The 15,229-nt window shown below is 41.8% G+C and overlaps 1 protein-coding gene across 4 annotated transcripts in view; it reads right to left on the bottom strand.

Annotated features, from left to right (window-relative positions):
• HIVEP1 (human immunodeficiency virus type I enhancer binding protein 1) overlaps window positions 1–13,645 on the bottom strand; it is a 169,786-nt gene extending 156,141 nt beyond the window's left edge. For 2 of the 4 annotated variants that reach the window (XM_026660175.1, XM_024199147.2), the window contains exons 1-3: window positions 13,567–13,639; window positions 12,450–12,571; window positions 8,597–8,742 (exon numbers count right to left, since the gene is read on the bottom strand). Coding sequence is in view for 1 of the 4 variants with exons in the window: in XM_024199147.2 (XP_024054915.2) it covers window positions 8,597–8,636 (40 nt within the window). In the remaining 3 variants the exon portion in view is untranslated. Of the gene's footprint in view, window positions 1–8,596; window positions 8,743–12,071; window positions 12,094–12,449; window positions 12,572–13,566 lie in introns of those variants that run through there. The other 2 variants (XM_024199146.2, XM_026660182.1) reach the window with 2 other exon arrangements.
• Between the last annotated feature and the right edge of the window lie 1,584 nt (window positions 13,646–15,229).

Genomic DNA, 15,229 nt, shown 5'->3' with positions numbered 1-15,229 from the left:
TACCAACAACTATGCAACATGATGTCATGAGATCATACCACAGCACTACTTCTCCAAATCTTTTGCCATACGATTTCAGACTGATTTTTACTTTAAACAGCTACTGAATTTTAGTTTTTCTTAAATAAAGAGCCCTTATATATTTAAAAGAATAGGACCATATTATACTGCCCTCTCTTACTGGGCCATGTAAGAGAGGGCAGTATAATATGGTCCTATTCTTTTAAATATATAAGGGCTCTTTATTTAAGAAAAACTAAAATTCAGCAGCTGTTTAAAGTAAAAATCACTTCTTTAAGATTTCCATTCATCCTTTCTAACTGTAATAAATGATAAAAGTGAGAGTAGCCTGTTAAATCCAGGGGTTACCAAATCCAATCATTACTTAGAAATGCAAACTCCAAAGGAATTGGTCTTGCTGGTCACATTCAGGTAAACATGCCTCTTGAGTTTAACATTTAAAAAAGTAGTTTTCATGACCCTGTGCATCATTATAAAAACATTTATTTTCATCTGTTACTGACTTACACAAGGGAATTGCTGACTCGGCCAGTTTACACACTGAACAACCTCAGTACAAGGAAATTTTAAGAATATTTTTTAAATGTACTTACAAGACAAACAGTATCTCCTGCCCTACTAAACAAGAATCAGAGGGGTAGCTGTGTTAGTCTGTATCCGCGAAAACAACGAGGAGTCCGGTGGCCTCGTTGTTTCTACTAAACAAGAGTTTCCCCACTTTCTCCACAAATGCGTCACAGCAGATTCCAAACATTTGACCAATTTATTTCATGAAATGTAAACACTCTGAATGTTACTGTACTTAAGGAATGAAAAAGAGGGAAAAATACTGCCCTATCTTCTTCAGTGCTTTAGACTGTAGTTTATTGGTCTGTTGTAGTGCTCTAAATCTTGATTTCAACTATTTACAACTACCGTACAGAGACTTCATTTAAAAAAAAAAATGCCACCTCACAGAGCCATTACTGAATCAGAAATCCTGTTAACTATTTCACCCCTATTTCTACATCAGTAAGTCAAGTAAAAACAAGCTCTTGGAAAATGTACAACTCTGGAAATTCCCTTTAACATTTATAAGCAGAAATACAACAACATTTTGCACAATAGGAAATCAAGTTACTTGAACATCAAAAGAGTCTCAGATGAAGATTACTGTATTGAAGAAGTGATCATAGAAATGTGATGGAAGGGATATCAGAAATGTGATGGAAGGGCTGGAAGGGATATCAAGAAGTCAGCAAATGCAGCCCCCTGCATTGAGGCAGGACCAAATAAACCTAGACCATCCCTGACAGAGGTTTGTCCAACCTGTTCTTAAATATCTCCAGCTTTGGGGATTCCACAACCTCCTCTGGAAGCTTACACAGAGCTTAACTTCTCTTCTAGTTAGAAAGTTTTTTCTAGTATCTAAGCTAAGTCTTCCTTGCTGCAGATTAAGCTCATTACTTTTTGTCCTACCTTCAATGGACACGAAGAACAACTGATCACAATCCTCTTTACAACAGCCCTTAATGTATTTGAAGACTGTACCAGGTCCCAACTCAGTCTTCTTTTCTGAAGAGTAAACATGACCAGCTTATTTTTTTTAAATTTCCTCATAGGTCAGGTTTTCTAAACCTTTTATCATTTTTGCTGCTCTCCTCTGGACTCTCAATTTTATCCCATAAAATAAAAGGATTCAATTCCACAGCCTCTTGAATAAATGCAATTGTGCTGGTAAGAGTGGGGTATTGGGAAGTGTTCAAAGGGGGATGACAGTTTGCCCAAAGTGGTTTTCATTTCCCCAACTACTGTGCAGTGTGTTGGGTGTCAGCCACCAACTGCTCTCTAACAGAAAGGTGACTGCATTTCATTTGTACTGTGTGTATCTGTTTCAGTAGGGCAATACATGCATGTAAAACGTTATTGCTTCCTGTTATCTAAAGCACTATTTACCCTACTATTATTGGAAAAAAGCCAATAATTCTGCTGTCAGCATAAGTGTTATTTAAATTATGTTTTAAAAGATGATGTATGTAAAGTACTCATCGTTCAGCAAGATGACATTAAGAAAAAACGAATGTTATCAAAGACTGAGCTAGATGTAGACCAGTCACAATTTTGTTTAAAAAATGGCAACTACGTACCTAAAACATCTGCTGGGCTTAAGTACCACAGAAGCCCTTTGTAGTAACAATGGGCTGAACGTATACTGAGTCTATAAATTTCATCACCTTCACGTGTCATGGTCTTCCGATTAAATTACATATTCGTTTTTGTACTTTTTAAAGAAAAAAATCCACTAGGGAAGAGCGGAGACCAAAAATCTTTACTATTCATAAGGATGTTCAATACACACTCCCTCAAAATTCTAAAGAAGTTTCCAAATAGATATTTGCACTACAGCCATTTTAGCCTACTGGATAGTTCATTATAAATCCTGATGGCTACACATTAATAGTGGCTACTTTTCAAAATATTTTTTTCTGCAGAATACCAAAGCAATTAGATCATATATGGATTAGCTGCAAAAACAGAAGCTATTTTGAGCACCGAGTATAAAAAAGCATCTTTATTAAACCAGCAAAAAGACTTTTTTCTTTAAACGTTCACATAAAAGCTTACTGAACTCATAAAATCCAAGCCAAGGTTTTCTTGGGCTCAAAGGCTTAACAAACTAAGGGTATATCTACACTGCAATAAAATACATGTGGCTGGCCTACGTCTGCTGACTCAGGCTGTGGGGCTATAAAAGTGCAGTGTAGACATTAGGGCTCGGGCTAGAGCCCAGGCTCTGTGACCCTGCAAGGTGGGAGGGTCCCAAAGCCAGGGTGTATATGAAGGAATGGAATAAGAAGGAACAGGGACAGAAACCCAGTGAGGAGGATGGAAATACAAATTATAGAGCACACTCCTCTCTAGAACCTGGAATTGAACTCGGATTCCCACATTTCAACACTCCTCTGCTGACAACGAAGAGCTGCAAAGTCCACTGACAAAAGTGTGTCTCATCCACCTTTAGTGGCTTGTCCACACAGAGGATAGCAGCCTACTAGTGCTACCAGTTACTCAATTAATTCAGGTGATAGAAGTCTGTGCTGTAGTTCTAGAGGTCCCAACCCTATTAATGACTTATGTATACGAGGGTCAACGTGGTTCAATGTGACTTTTTTTTCCATTTTGCTTTTCTAAAAACCTAGGGAATTATATTAAAAGAATGCTAAGGTTGCATAGCCGAGCACTCACAAGTTAGAAAGTGTCAGAATTAAGGTTGCATATGCATTCTTTAAATATATGATCTTATTTTTATCCACAGAATCCCTGCCTCATTCAGAGCACAGGATGGACCATACTCACAGAATGGATAGTTATTAAATATTTCTTTTAATCTTTATCATACAACATGTGGCTCCAGGCCTTGTTTACAGCACATCCTGAACAGAATACAAAATTATTAGTTTCCTCATCAACTTTTCCATGCTGCTCTCACTGTAGTATCTGAGTGCTTCACAAACGAATGAATTTATCTTTACAACAGCCCTGTGAGGCAAAGTGATATTGTTATCTCCGTTTTATAGATGGGGAACTGAGGCACACAGTGATTAAGAGACTGCCCATCCAAAATGAGACAACACTTTTGACAATTTGAGATATCTAGGACCTGATTTTTCAGAGCATTTTTACTACTCCATGTTCAAATCACAGGTCTAATTGAACAGCTGCAATCGTGAGAGCTCAGCACTTTGACCCACGTGTCTCAGCTGAGTTATTTTAATAAATGAGGAACACACAATTAGTGGCCTATTGTGAAAAGTTTGTTTTAAAGAGATTTGCCCAGCATCACATAGAAATTATGTGGAAGAAGCAGCGGTAGAATCCAATTCCCCAGGGCAGCATTCAGCTGTCTTACCATGAGATCATCCTCTCTCTTCCTGCAATCCTCTGCATCATATGATACACAACTTCCAGTTCTGCAACAAATGCGGCAGGGGTCCTACAGACAACAGTCTCTTTCACTACACAACTCTGGTTCATTTCATGAGCACCATCAATCCTGTACACTGAGGAAAAAATTATGTGATCACATATTTAAAGACTGTATCACAATGCATATGCACAAGGGGAATGAATTAAGGTTTTAATTCTGGCATTTCCTAACTTTTCAGTATTTCACAACCGTAACATTCTACTAAAAGTGTTTTTGTATATAATTACATAGAATATATTGTTCGTGTTAAAGTATCACTTAGACGACTCGCTCAAGATTGGCCTCACTCTGTTAGGTGCTGTATTTACAGATAGTACAAGACAGTCTTTCCCCTCCAAGTATCTTACAATCTAAATAGACAAGACAGACAAAAGTATGGGGGAAAATGAAACATCGTTACTGTCATGGTACAGATGAGAAATTGAGACTTAGAGAGATTAAAATGATTTGCCCAGGTCTCTGGTAGACCATGAAACTGAACATCAATTTTCTAAGTCTCAGGCCAGTCTATTAACCACAAGACCATTTTTCCTCCCTAGTTCTGTAGAGATTTTTGGAATAGTTTGTACAAAAAAAACTACACAAAACAAAGTATGTGCTGTACAGAAGCCCCAACTGTTATAGACTCAATGGATACTTCTATAATCATGTGCAGTCTTCTGGCAAAGCACAACCTTGAGTCCAGAAGTTGACAGTTACCGGCATATTTCTGGCTTCGCCATAGACATGCTATGTGACTTTGGGCAAGTCATTTATCCTCTCTGTGCCTCAGTTTTCTTTGACTTGAGAGACAAGTTAACGTTCCCCTATCTCTGATATTCACGAGTACATTGTACAGGCTTAAATCATTAATTTTTGTGAGGTACCAGCACCACAGTAATGACACCTCAGAAATGCCTGTAAACAAAGCACTATCTATGCAGCAGTAACAGTAGTAAAAAGCAAGTCAACATTATTTTTAGTTTTTTAAACTGAAAAAAAACCAATACAGAATCAGATATTTTTTTAAAAAGTTTTAGGCACTTGATTCAAACCTACTCTTAGTCATGCTTTGTAAGCCTGGCACAGCAGCTGATTTACAAAATATATCGAAATGTGTGCCAAAATACTGGTAAGAAAGATCAACCTGTTAATCTGCAATCTACACTGGCACCTTTCATTACTGAAAAATAGTTTCTAATTTTAACCATACTGAAAGAACCCTCTACTTTCATTACTTAACAGAACACTTGTTCAACTCCGTTGAAGTCAGTGGAAGAACAGATCCAGCTTTCCAATAAATTTCTGTTCACTGTTTAGATTACAGTAGAACATATCTTAATTTCACATTATGTTCAGATTTTCTTAGCAGACACAAAATGTTAAAAGCCTAACAGGGCTGTTAAGCTTTAGAGACTGAACTATCATCTGCTTCAAGTGGAAAATATTTGATGGTGAAGGGAAAATACAAGAAATAACTAAAATTCATACTCTTAAAATAGAATTTTAAAGAAGCTGGCCAATATTTTTGGAACCAAATTGTGCTCTACCATCTTTTTGTTCCGTGTTTATACAGCTTCTAGGTCAACGGGGGCCTAGTCCATGACTGGCACTCTTAGGCACTACCAGAATACAAATAATAAACAACCAGCTTTAATTACAAACAAACAAAACAAACATCTCACTATCGTGACATTCAATAAATATCCAAGAAAGCAAAAGCAGGAGAGTGTTTTGCTCTATATCCTCACAGCCATTTGACAACAAATACCAAGTGTAATCAACCCTGCTAAAAGTGAGTCTCTAATGTAATTGCACTTCAGGGAATATATTAGTGAGAAATGTTTGTTATATTTGTGGAACAACTGGCTAATCTGGTCTGTCCCATTAAAATAGACAGGGTAGCTGCATAGAGCACTCACCGGTCAATTGACCAATTCTTCCCTTTATAATTCTGTTGTATTAAACAAGATATGTATAGTATTCAAAAGATGAAAAGGAAGAAATAAGTAAGAAAATGTAACCTCTAAGATGCTTAGGAACTGAAGTATAATACCTAATGATTTTAATCTTTGTGCCTACCTACTGGAGAAAACAATGTGTTTTCTTCTTGTTTTTTCTTAGTTGACGTTTCTTAGTTAGAGGCATGGTATCGCATCAGACTACTCATAAGACTAGAAAAGTATAGACAACTTCTGTTTATGAATTGTTCCTCTAGTTTAACCTGTAGGTAGCATAGACTGATAGCTTTAACCTGGGCATGCATTTGGACTTTATGTTTGGAACTACTGAATATTTTTGGTAGTATAATTATCCTGTCATTCTGAGACCTGAGAACATACAACTTGTCTCAGACTTTAGTCAATCATCGCCAAGGCTGGAGTTAACATCTTCAAGTTAAACAGTCAAGAGCCTAGGTTTGAAAATATCTTTGAGACCTTTTGCCAAAACAGTCAATATGGCACTAAAAAAATTTTCACCACATTAGGATATATTCAACACAGCCATAAAGAAATGAGAAAATTAATGCTGTGAAAAAAAATTATACAAAGCAGGCATATGCAATGTGTTCCACTGGGACTGTTCCGATTTAATAGATTCATGCTCATTCACCCATTCGGCATAAAAAAATCTTTTGTCAGTATTGTATAATCATGAAAGCAAGTGACCAGATGATCTTATTCTCACATAATTATTTGTGAAATAATATTTCCAATGTCCTGTCTTCTTGCTAAATTTTCTTCCCTCTGTAAAAATCAGATTAGTACAGCACTATATAAATAGACAGTGAAAAAGCAACAAAAACCAACCACCTCAATGCCCGTAAAATGAAAGAAACCTGTGCTTCACCACAGAATGCTTTAGGGACACAACTAGTCTGCAAGTGGTAGTCAAATGTCTTTACTTAAAACACTGAGTAAACGAAATTCACCTCACCTGAAGAAAAAGCCATATTTCACTGGATACCTTATCTCTGGATTTAATGTCAACAGATGCTATTTCATTCTCTCAAACCATGCAATAATCAACCAACTTTTAAAACACAAGAACATATTAAAACAACGATTTAAAACTTTATCCCATGCTATGAAAAGTCTAGTATTAACCAAAAAGGAGATTATTTTCAAGGCTTTAAGAGGCAAAAGAAATGTTAAATTCTTGGTCATGGTTGCTCACTCTCCAAAGTGGCCTGGGAGTAAGTGCAATAGACATAGCACATTTGGAGAACAGATAGTGTTAGGGGATGTTTAATAGTGACTCCTGTAAGGAGCTCTGAAGGAAGTTAAAGCTTTCAGATAGCTTCTGAAGTTCAAGTAGAGTACATAACACTTGCAATAGGGAAGGGAGAAGTCAGGTAGGTCCATTAATTAGGCGTGGGGAAAGATGATAAAACTATTGCTAAAGGTGATTTTAAGATGCTGACAATCTACCTACCAAATGAAGTACATGATGCCCTCCCTAAAATACAGTAAAGATTTCCTAACCTTATACTGTTAAAAAATTATGCTTTTGTTGAAATTGAAAATATTCATTGAGTTTCATCTTAGACTTCATAAATTTCTTCTTTTGGCAGAAGAATTGAATCAATCGCCATAACTTATTACATCATACATATATGTTTGATTCATTCAGAAGTTCTACTCATTGAAAGAGTCACTGTAAACAGTCTCTACAACTAAAATATGTAATATTTCTACTTTATGAAATTCCAGTGAAAACAACTATTTTAAGCAGAGATTTCCTGCAATGTTTGCAAACAGTGACAAAGCAACACTAAACCTGAAAAGGGAAACTGACTAAACAAAAGTGAAACTGACTAAATTTGCTTCATTATTTAAAATGAGAGAAATGGAAACAATACAAATAATGAAAAGTAAATTGATTTTTAAAATTCCTTAATTTCTATAACCTAAAATGATAATAAATATATGTACCATATATATGAAGTTTATAGCCTCTCTAAGCAATTTTAACTATAACAAAAAGTCCTTAAGGAAAGCTTGTAAAATATCCTTTTACAAATTTGGGCTTACTCTATACCTAGATTTTCCTTCTAAAGGTTCTTTGCTTAATTTAATGAAAGGCTCACTTAATTGTAGAAGACTAGAAACTCTGATGATAATGCTAGCGTGCACAGCACTATATTGGCGGGAGAAGTTCTCCCACGGACATAGCTACCACCGCTGGTTTTATTATGTCAACAGTCAGCATAACGCGGCTACACAAGCACTCTTACAGCAGCACAGCTGTATCAGTAAAGCTGTGCCTCTGTAAGCTTATAAGTGTAGACATGGCCTTTGACTGTAAACTCTTTGTGGCAAGAAACCACGTCTTCCTCTGTGTTTGCAAAGTTCCTAATCTATATTGGGCATTTCTGCAATCTGTAGAACAGCCATGTGCTGTCCATGCACAAAATAAACAAAATACAAGAACTGAAAAAGTGCCCTCCCACCCTCTCTCTAAATTGTCTCTATTACAGTAATCTTAGACATTACATCTAACACTAGTGTGTAAAATATTTTTCAGATAGAAACTTTGTTTTTCAAGGTATGTGTTCCTTTAATTTTCCATTTGAAATTGTTCCCAAGTTTCCTGGAAATTTTGCTTTCTTAAGTAGGAGCTTCTTACCTCTCAGATTTCTGGGATGTATCTGTTTTGTCCGAGGCATTTTGCTCTAATCAGAGGCCACTTTCTCCTCTCCAAAATAGCAAGTAGAGCAAGCAGAGGAAAGGCAGCTCCATAAATCTTGCCAAAGGGGTCAATTAATCCATGTGCTAAAAAAAGGGGGAGAAAAAAGTTTTTTTAAGAGACATATAGTGTTAATATGAAAACAGATATATCCTCTCTACCCTCTTTTTACCCTAAAGCTGCTATACAAATTAATAAAGCATAGTTAATAATCCTTTGTACCTATATAGCATCTTTCATTCCAAGAAACTCAAACTTTCTTTTATCACTATTGTTAGCAAAAACAGATTTCCAGGGTTACAAAGGAGGTCATTGATGGACTAAGAAATAAAGCACTGCTCGTACCATTTCCCAGTTTCTTCTCTAACTTCCAAAAACATGCATTTTTCCCCACAAAAATACTCAACCTCAGGCTTTGAGATCTTGACCCATGGTGAAAGGAAGTGAACAGAAATATGCTGTACTAGAGATCCTCTCATATATACTTCCCATTCCTTCCCCTCCATGACACTAGGCATCTGCAGGAGCCTGCAGTTGTGACAAAGTCAGGAGAAATTTTGCTGGTGGCTTCATTGCAACATTCTTTGTAACGTGGAAAACAAAATCAGGCCCCAATCTTGCATGCGGATAGACTCCTGAACCAACTTGAAGCAAATCAATAGGGCTCTGGATGGATCTAGCTGTCCACCCACACAGAAGAAGCTGCAACATCAGGGCCTAAGTGTATATGGCCAATATCTGAAATAGACCAAGGTAAAGTGAAACTCTTCTAATATTCTTCAACTAGATTTTCCATATATTTGAAGGGACACAAATAAGTACTTTAGTCACAAGAGCTAGATTCCCTCCCACCCCGCAAGTTCTACAAAGCTTAATACACGGAAATGTTCTCATGATTTTTTTATTTCTATTTAAACAGTATTTTGCTTGGATTTAAATCACTCTGCAGTGTTTACAACACTAAAACTCCTGCTCATGTATGAGAACTGCTTATTGAAATTGACCAGAATACTTCCACTATCCAAGCTAAACAGAATGAAAAGGTAATACATATAAATATAGTGTTAATTTTAAAATGTAACGTCTACAGTACTAACAACAACACAGGTAAGGATTTTTTAATTACTTGACATTGAGCCTTTAATTGGACTAGGTAGCAAGTGAAACTGCTTGAGCGGGAAAGGGGAGATAAAGACCATCCTCACACACCTTATCTTCAAGGTGTAACAAAGATATTGTATTTTGTTTCCAATTCTTTGTTTGTAAAAGGACATCATAAACCTGAAATAATTTAAGTCAATTAAAAAGTGTATAAGTTTCAGTTACTACACCTGCCCCTGAAGCTTACAGATTGTTTTGTATTTACAATGACATGTTTCTATTAATTGTAAATGTTTTTCTCTTATCTGTTGTTGTGTGAAAGACTCAAACAAAAGAGGGAACTGACTACACAATGAAAACTGGAAAATAGATTTTTTCACTAATTTCTTTCAGTTATAATAATAAATTATGTTAAAAAAAATCCCACGCAGTAGTGTGATGTTTAAATTGCTCATCCTTTAAAAGATGTTTGTTATAATTATGAATACATTATAAATGAAATATAGCATTTAACATCAAAACGTTCAAGTTTTGGTGACTGAAGTTAGGCACCTACATCTGTAGCCAAATTTTAAAAGGTGCTGAGCATCTCTGAATCCCAATGATAATAATAAACTCCAGTGAGAGCTATGGGTAATCACCTGGCACCTTTGGAAAAAGATATACCGCTTAAGTGCTTAAAGTTAAGCATCCAAGTAAGTTTCAAAATGTTGACATATCTTTGAACAGGGCTTCTTAGAACATTTCCTAGCGTTTAGTTTCAACACAAGTGACATGTTACATAATATTTAAAACTGCATACTTCAGTTGCCCACCAGCAATAAAATAATAAGATTTTTTTGTTGGGCGGGGAGGGGGCAGAAAAACAGACGGTAGCAAGGGTACAGGTAGAAATCTTTTAAAAGCTAAAGAAATCTGAAATCTCCTTTTTCCGCCTCAGTTATCTGTCCTAAAAACATGGCCATATCATGATCACCAGCAAAGCGGGTTAGAGGCAAGGATTAAACAAAAAGAAGAAAGATTAAAATAAAACCCAGAGAGAAAAGCACGAAATGATGAAAAGTGCGAACACAAGTTGCAAAGGGGAAAAACATGAATGAATAAAGAAGGAGGAGCCTGGGAAAACCCCTCTGCAACGCTGCACCGAACAAAGCGCTGCACACATCCATCCACATGCCAGAAAGGGGGAGAGCGACCGGGACCGACCCGGGGAAGATGCGTGGGGGGGACAAGGAAACAGATAGGAAGGGCTGGGGGAGGGGGGAATCACCGGGATGCCTGCCTACTCCCTGCCACAACCCAGCAAAGCCTGCCCGGGGGCGCCTCACACACACAGCCCGGCTGGGAAACAAACACACGCGGCTGGAATAGGAGTAAAGGCGGGTTTCGCACAAGCCGCAGCCCCCCGGCAGGGAGATGGGGGTGGGGGAAGACGGCAGCTGGAGCCTGGCCTGCTGGTCCCTGCCTCCCGCCCGCCCCGATCTCCCTACCGTGGCGTGTCTGGGCGCCGCCGCGGCTCGCACGGGGCTCAGACAGGCGGAGGGGGCGGCTCCCCGGGCCGCGCCGGGCGCATGGGACCCGCTCTGGGGCTTCACCGCAGCGCCAGACTGTGCCCCCGCTGCCGGCCTGCTCCGGGGGGCGGCTGGAGCCGGCCCTGCTGCCGCTGTTGATGGCGGCGGCTCCGGAGTAAGGGGGCACCAGCGGCGGAGGCAGCAGCTAGGAAACACGGCGCCTGGGAGCCTCCTTCACTTGACAACCTCGGACAAACATAACCCGGGGCTGGCCCCCTCCCCCGCCTGAGCAGCCGTGCAAAACGCCCCCAGCCCGCCCATCTGTGCCGCCTCCCAGCCCCCCAACACTCCAGCATCTGTACCGCCCCAAACACCCCCGCCCCGAGCTCCCCAAACCCCCTGCCCCTCCAACACCCACCGCTCCAGCATCTGTACCGCCCCAACACCCCCCGCCCCGAGCCCCCCACCGCTCCAGCATCTGTACCGCCCCAAACACCCCCGCCCCGAGCTCCCCCAAACCCCCTGCCCCTCCAACACCCACCGCTCCAGCATCTGTACCGCCCCCAACACCCCCTGCCCTCCACCCCTCAACATACACCGCTCCAGCATCTGTACCGCCCCAAAACCCCCGCCCCTCCAACACCCACCGCTCTAGTATCCGTGCCGCCCCGAGCCCCCCAAAACAGCCCCGGACCCCGCCTCCACCGTGCCGCCCCCAAACAGCCCCGGCCCGCCCAAACACCCACCGCTCCAGCATCGGTGACGCCCCCAGCCCCCGCCCGCACTGCGCCCCCCGCACCCACCCAGGCCCCAGCAGGGCGCCCCCGCTGGGCAATGTCTGTCTGTCTGACACTAGTCCCGCCCCGGCGCGCAGGCAGCAGCGGGGGATGCTCCATGCACGGGGTGGGCTGGGCAGAGCCGCTCATGACCCGGGCAGGGGCCAGCGGGCCGGGCTGCAGGGGGAGGCGTCCCTGGGGCCGGGCTGTGGGGAGGGGGCAGCGGGTAGGCGGGCCCCGCTGGGCCAGGCGGGCCGCTGGCGGCGCAGCCATTGGGGGCTCCCCGGCCGGTCACTCACGGGGCTGGCTGGGGGCAGCAGCTGGGCAGCGCGAGGGGAGGCGCGCGGCGGCGGCGGCAGCTCCGGGTGTGGGGGGAGGAGAGTGGGGGGGGGGGGGGTGTTTTACCTTCTCTCACTTTCTATTGCAGGAAGCGGCCCGGTCCAGTGACGTCATCGGGTCTCCCGGTCCCGCCCTCTTCCCTGTCTGCATGGGAGGGGGAGGGGTCACTGAGGGGGTTTCCTCACAGGCTGGTGGGAAGGGACAGAAGTGAAACTAGATACGCGCCCAGGCTAACATTAAAAAAAAAAAATCCCCCCAGCCAGCAAGGATTCCCTCTCCCCCAGCCCATCCACACTGCCCCCCACCATCCCTACCCTGGAAACGTGACACCGTGCCAGAGTGCCCAGTGCCACACTGGGCCTGGAAGTGCCATGTCACATAAAGTCATGTTAACAGAATAAATAGACCGCCCAGCACTACAATGGAGCCAGGCAGTATTGTGTCAAACACAGCGTCACTGCGCCAGACTTCACAAAAGTGTGTCAGACTTTGGGGAGAGCGTTAGATGATGTAGCACCGTGCCAGCCCGTGCAACACCATGTTAGAACGTGTCAGATGGTGCAGCGCCATGTGAAGTTGGATCAGTAGTTGTGACATCACATCGTATTTGGTCAATTGGTAGCACTGGAGACATTTTCAGCCATGAAGCAGTTAATCCCAAACAGCAGCAGCAACCGCAAGCAGCTGTTAAAGTCTTATTAACGAGAATTCTATGTTCCCTAGGAGACATGACCAGAAAGTCAGGACTTGATTAAGAACCTAAAGAAAAGTTATGACAAAGCTATTTGCATTCTCACACCCCAACATGAGGGGCTGCTGTCACAATGCAATGCAGTGGGCACGCAGGTGTGTGTCGCACTCCCCCCTACAGCGGCCCATCCCTCCAGCACAGACTCAGAGAAGACACACAAATACGCACACACACTCCCATGTATGCACATAACTGGGGCTGCTGCTGACGCGGAGATCCCGGAGGTTCCTCCTAGCTGCCACTGGCAGGTCACACATGCTGTGTCCTCCTTCCTCTGCTCTCTCTGGGTTTTCCCGTTCGCTAGCAGCTATGTTTAATCCCCTCCTCCTTCCCATTGCAACATACCAATAAAACCTCCCCATGCTGAGGACAGCCGACCATCCAACCCTCCCCATACAATTTTCCCCAACGAGATTAAAAGAAACAACTCACCCAATGTCCAAACTCTTTGCACATTCTTTCCCAGTTAACTTTTAAAATAAAGCGACAAAAGCTGAAAGCAAAAAACCACCTCTGCTGGAAGTGGGCGTGAGAGGAAATAACGAGGAGGAGGCGCCTAATGCTCTGCCGCTGCTCCCCTTTTTTGGCCCTTGCCTAGGGTTTTGCTGTTCTAGCTGTACTGCGCTGATTGGTTTACTACATCAGCTGTTTATATAGATTTTGCGTGTGGGTCATCTTGAATGGGGAAGATTTGTGGTGAGGGATTCCTCCTCTTGTTGCAGGGAAGTAAAGGGGGTGGATCGCTGGTTAAAAAAAACAAACAAACAAACAAAACCTTGCCTTTTGTTAAAAAGCAGACAGCTTTTTTAATTATTATTTAAAATGCATTATCCTAACACCTGGATATTTGACGTTTGTGTTGCCACTGGAGTTTTACACGAGATTCTCCTTTATATTCCATTTGGATCCAGCCCATTTTTTTAACAGAACAAACCTAATTAACTGACCTCCCATTAAGGCTATCTTGTATTGCCTCATTGTTTACTTGTGCTTCCTCAGCTATCTATCTAGATCCATCTGTTGTCTCTTGTCTTATACTTAGACTCTCTGGGGCAAGAGCTGCCTTTGTGCTATAAATGTGTACAGTGTCATCAACACAGGATTCCAGTCCGTGGCTGGGGCTCTCCCTCTATGGTACTTATATAGCCTCTATTACCATAGTATCTGAACACCTCAATTTTTTAAAGGTATATATCATCACAACATCCCTGCAAAGCTGGGAAGTATTATTATCCTCATTTTATAAAGGGAGAACTGAGACAGAGCGATACAGAGTGACTTGTCCAACAACACACACAGAGTTAAACCCAGGTCTCATGAGTCTCAGGCTAGCACCTAACCACTGGACCAGTCTTCCTCTCTAGGACTCTGGAGTGCTACTGGAATACAAATAATATTACACTCCTGACAGCAATGTGTGACATACAATGCACACTTACTTAAATTCACTACCATTGAGAAAAAGATGGGAATGTTTTGGGGTTACAGTTTGCAAGATCATCACTTCGGCATCCATAGGTATGCTTACACTTAAACCGCTGCAGCAAACACTACCTGCACTGATAGGAAAACCCCTTCTGCATCTCTCACAGGTGTAAAAAAATCCACCTCCCTGAGAGAGAATGCTTCAGTTAACCTAGCACTGTCTGCAAGGTTGGCATATTTCAGAGTAGCAGCCGTGTTAGTCTGTATCCGCAAAAAGAACAGGAGTACTTGTGGCACCTTAGAGACTAACAAAGAAGAAGTGGGCTGTAGCCCACGAAAGCTTATGTTCTAATAAATTTGTTAGTCTCTAAGGTGCCACAAGTACTCCTGTTCTTTTTAAGGTTGGCATAGCTACATTTCCCAAAGTTATGGATTTTTCACACTCCTGAGAGATGTAGCTATGCCAATGTAAGTTCCCAGAGTAGACCAGCCCCATGTCTATGGGTGAAGCAGTGTTGTCAACCTACATCAGTCTGAATGAGGAGCTCTTGAAAAGCCCACTTTCCCACGGTGAATATAAAACTTTCCTGGTGACAGCAGGCATTAACGCATCAGTAACTGAAGAATTTAAGCTTTTATGGAAAAAAATGTTTCTCATCCTTAGGGTGCA

The sequence above is a fragment of the Terrapene carolina genome, unplaced genomic scaffold, assembly GCF_002925995.2.
Source record: "Terrapene carolina triunguis isolate 2854851 unplaced genomic scaffold, T_m_triunguis-2.0 Scaffold58, whole genome shotgun sequence".
Lineage (NCBI taxonomy): Eukaryota > Metazoa > Chordata > Testudines > Emydidae > Terrapene > Terrapene triunguis.
This window is presented reverse-complemented; position numbering and strand designations above follow the sequence as displayed.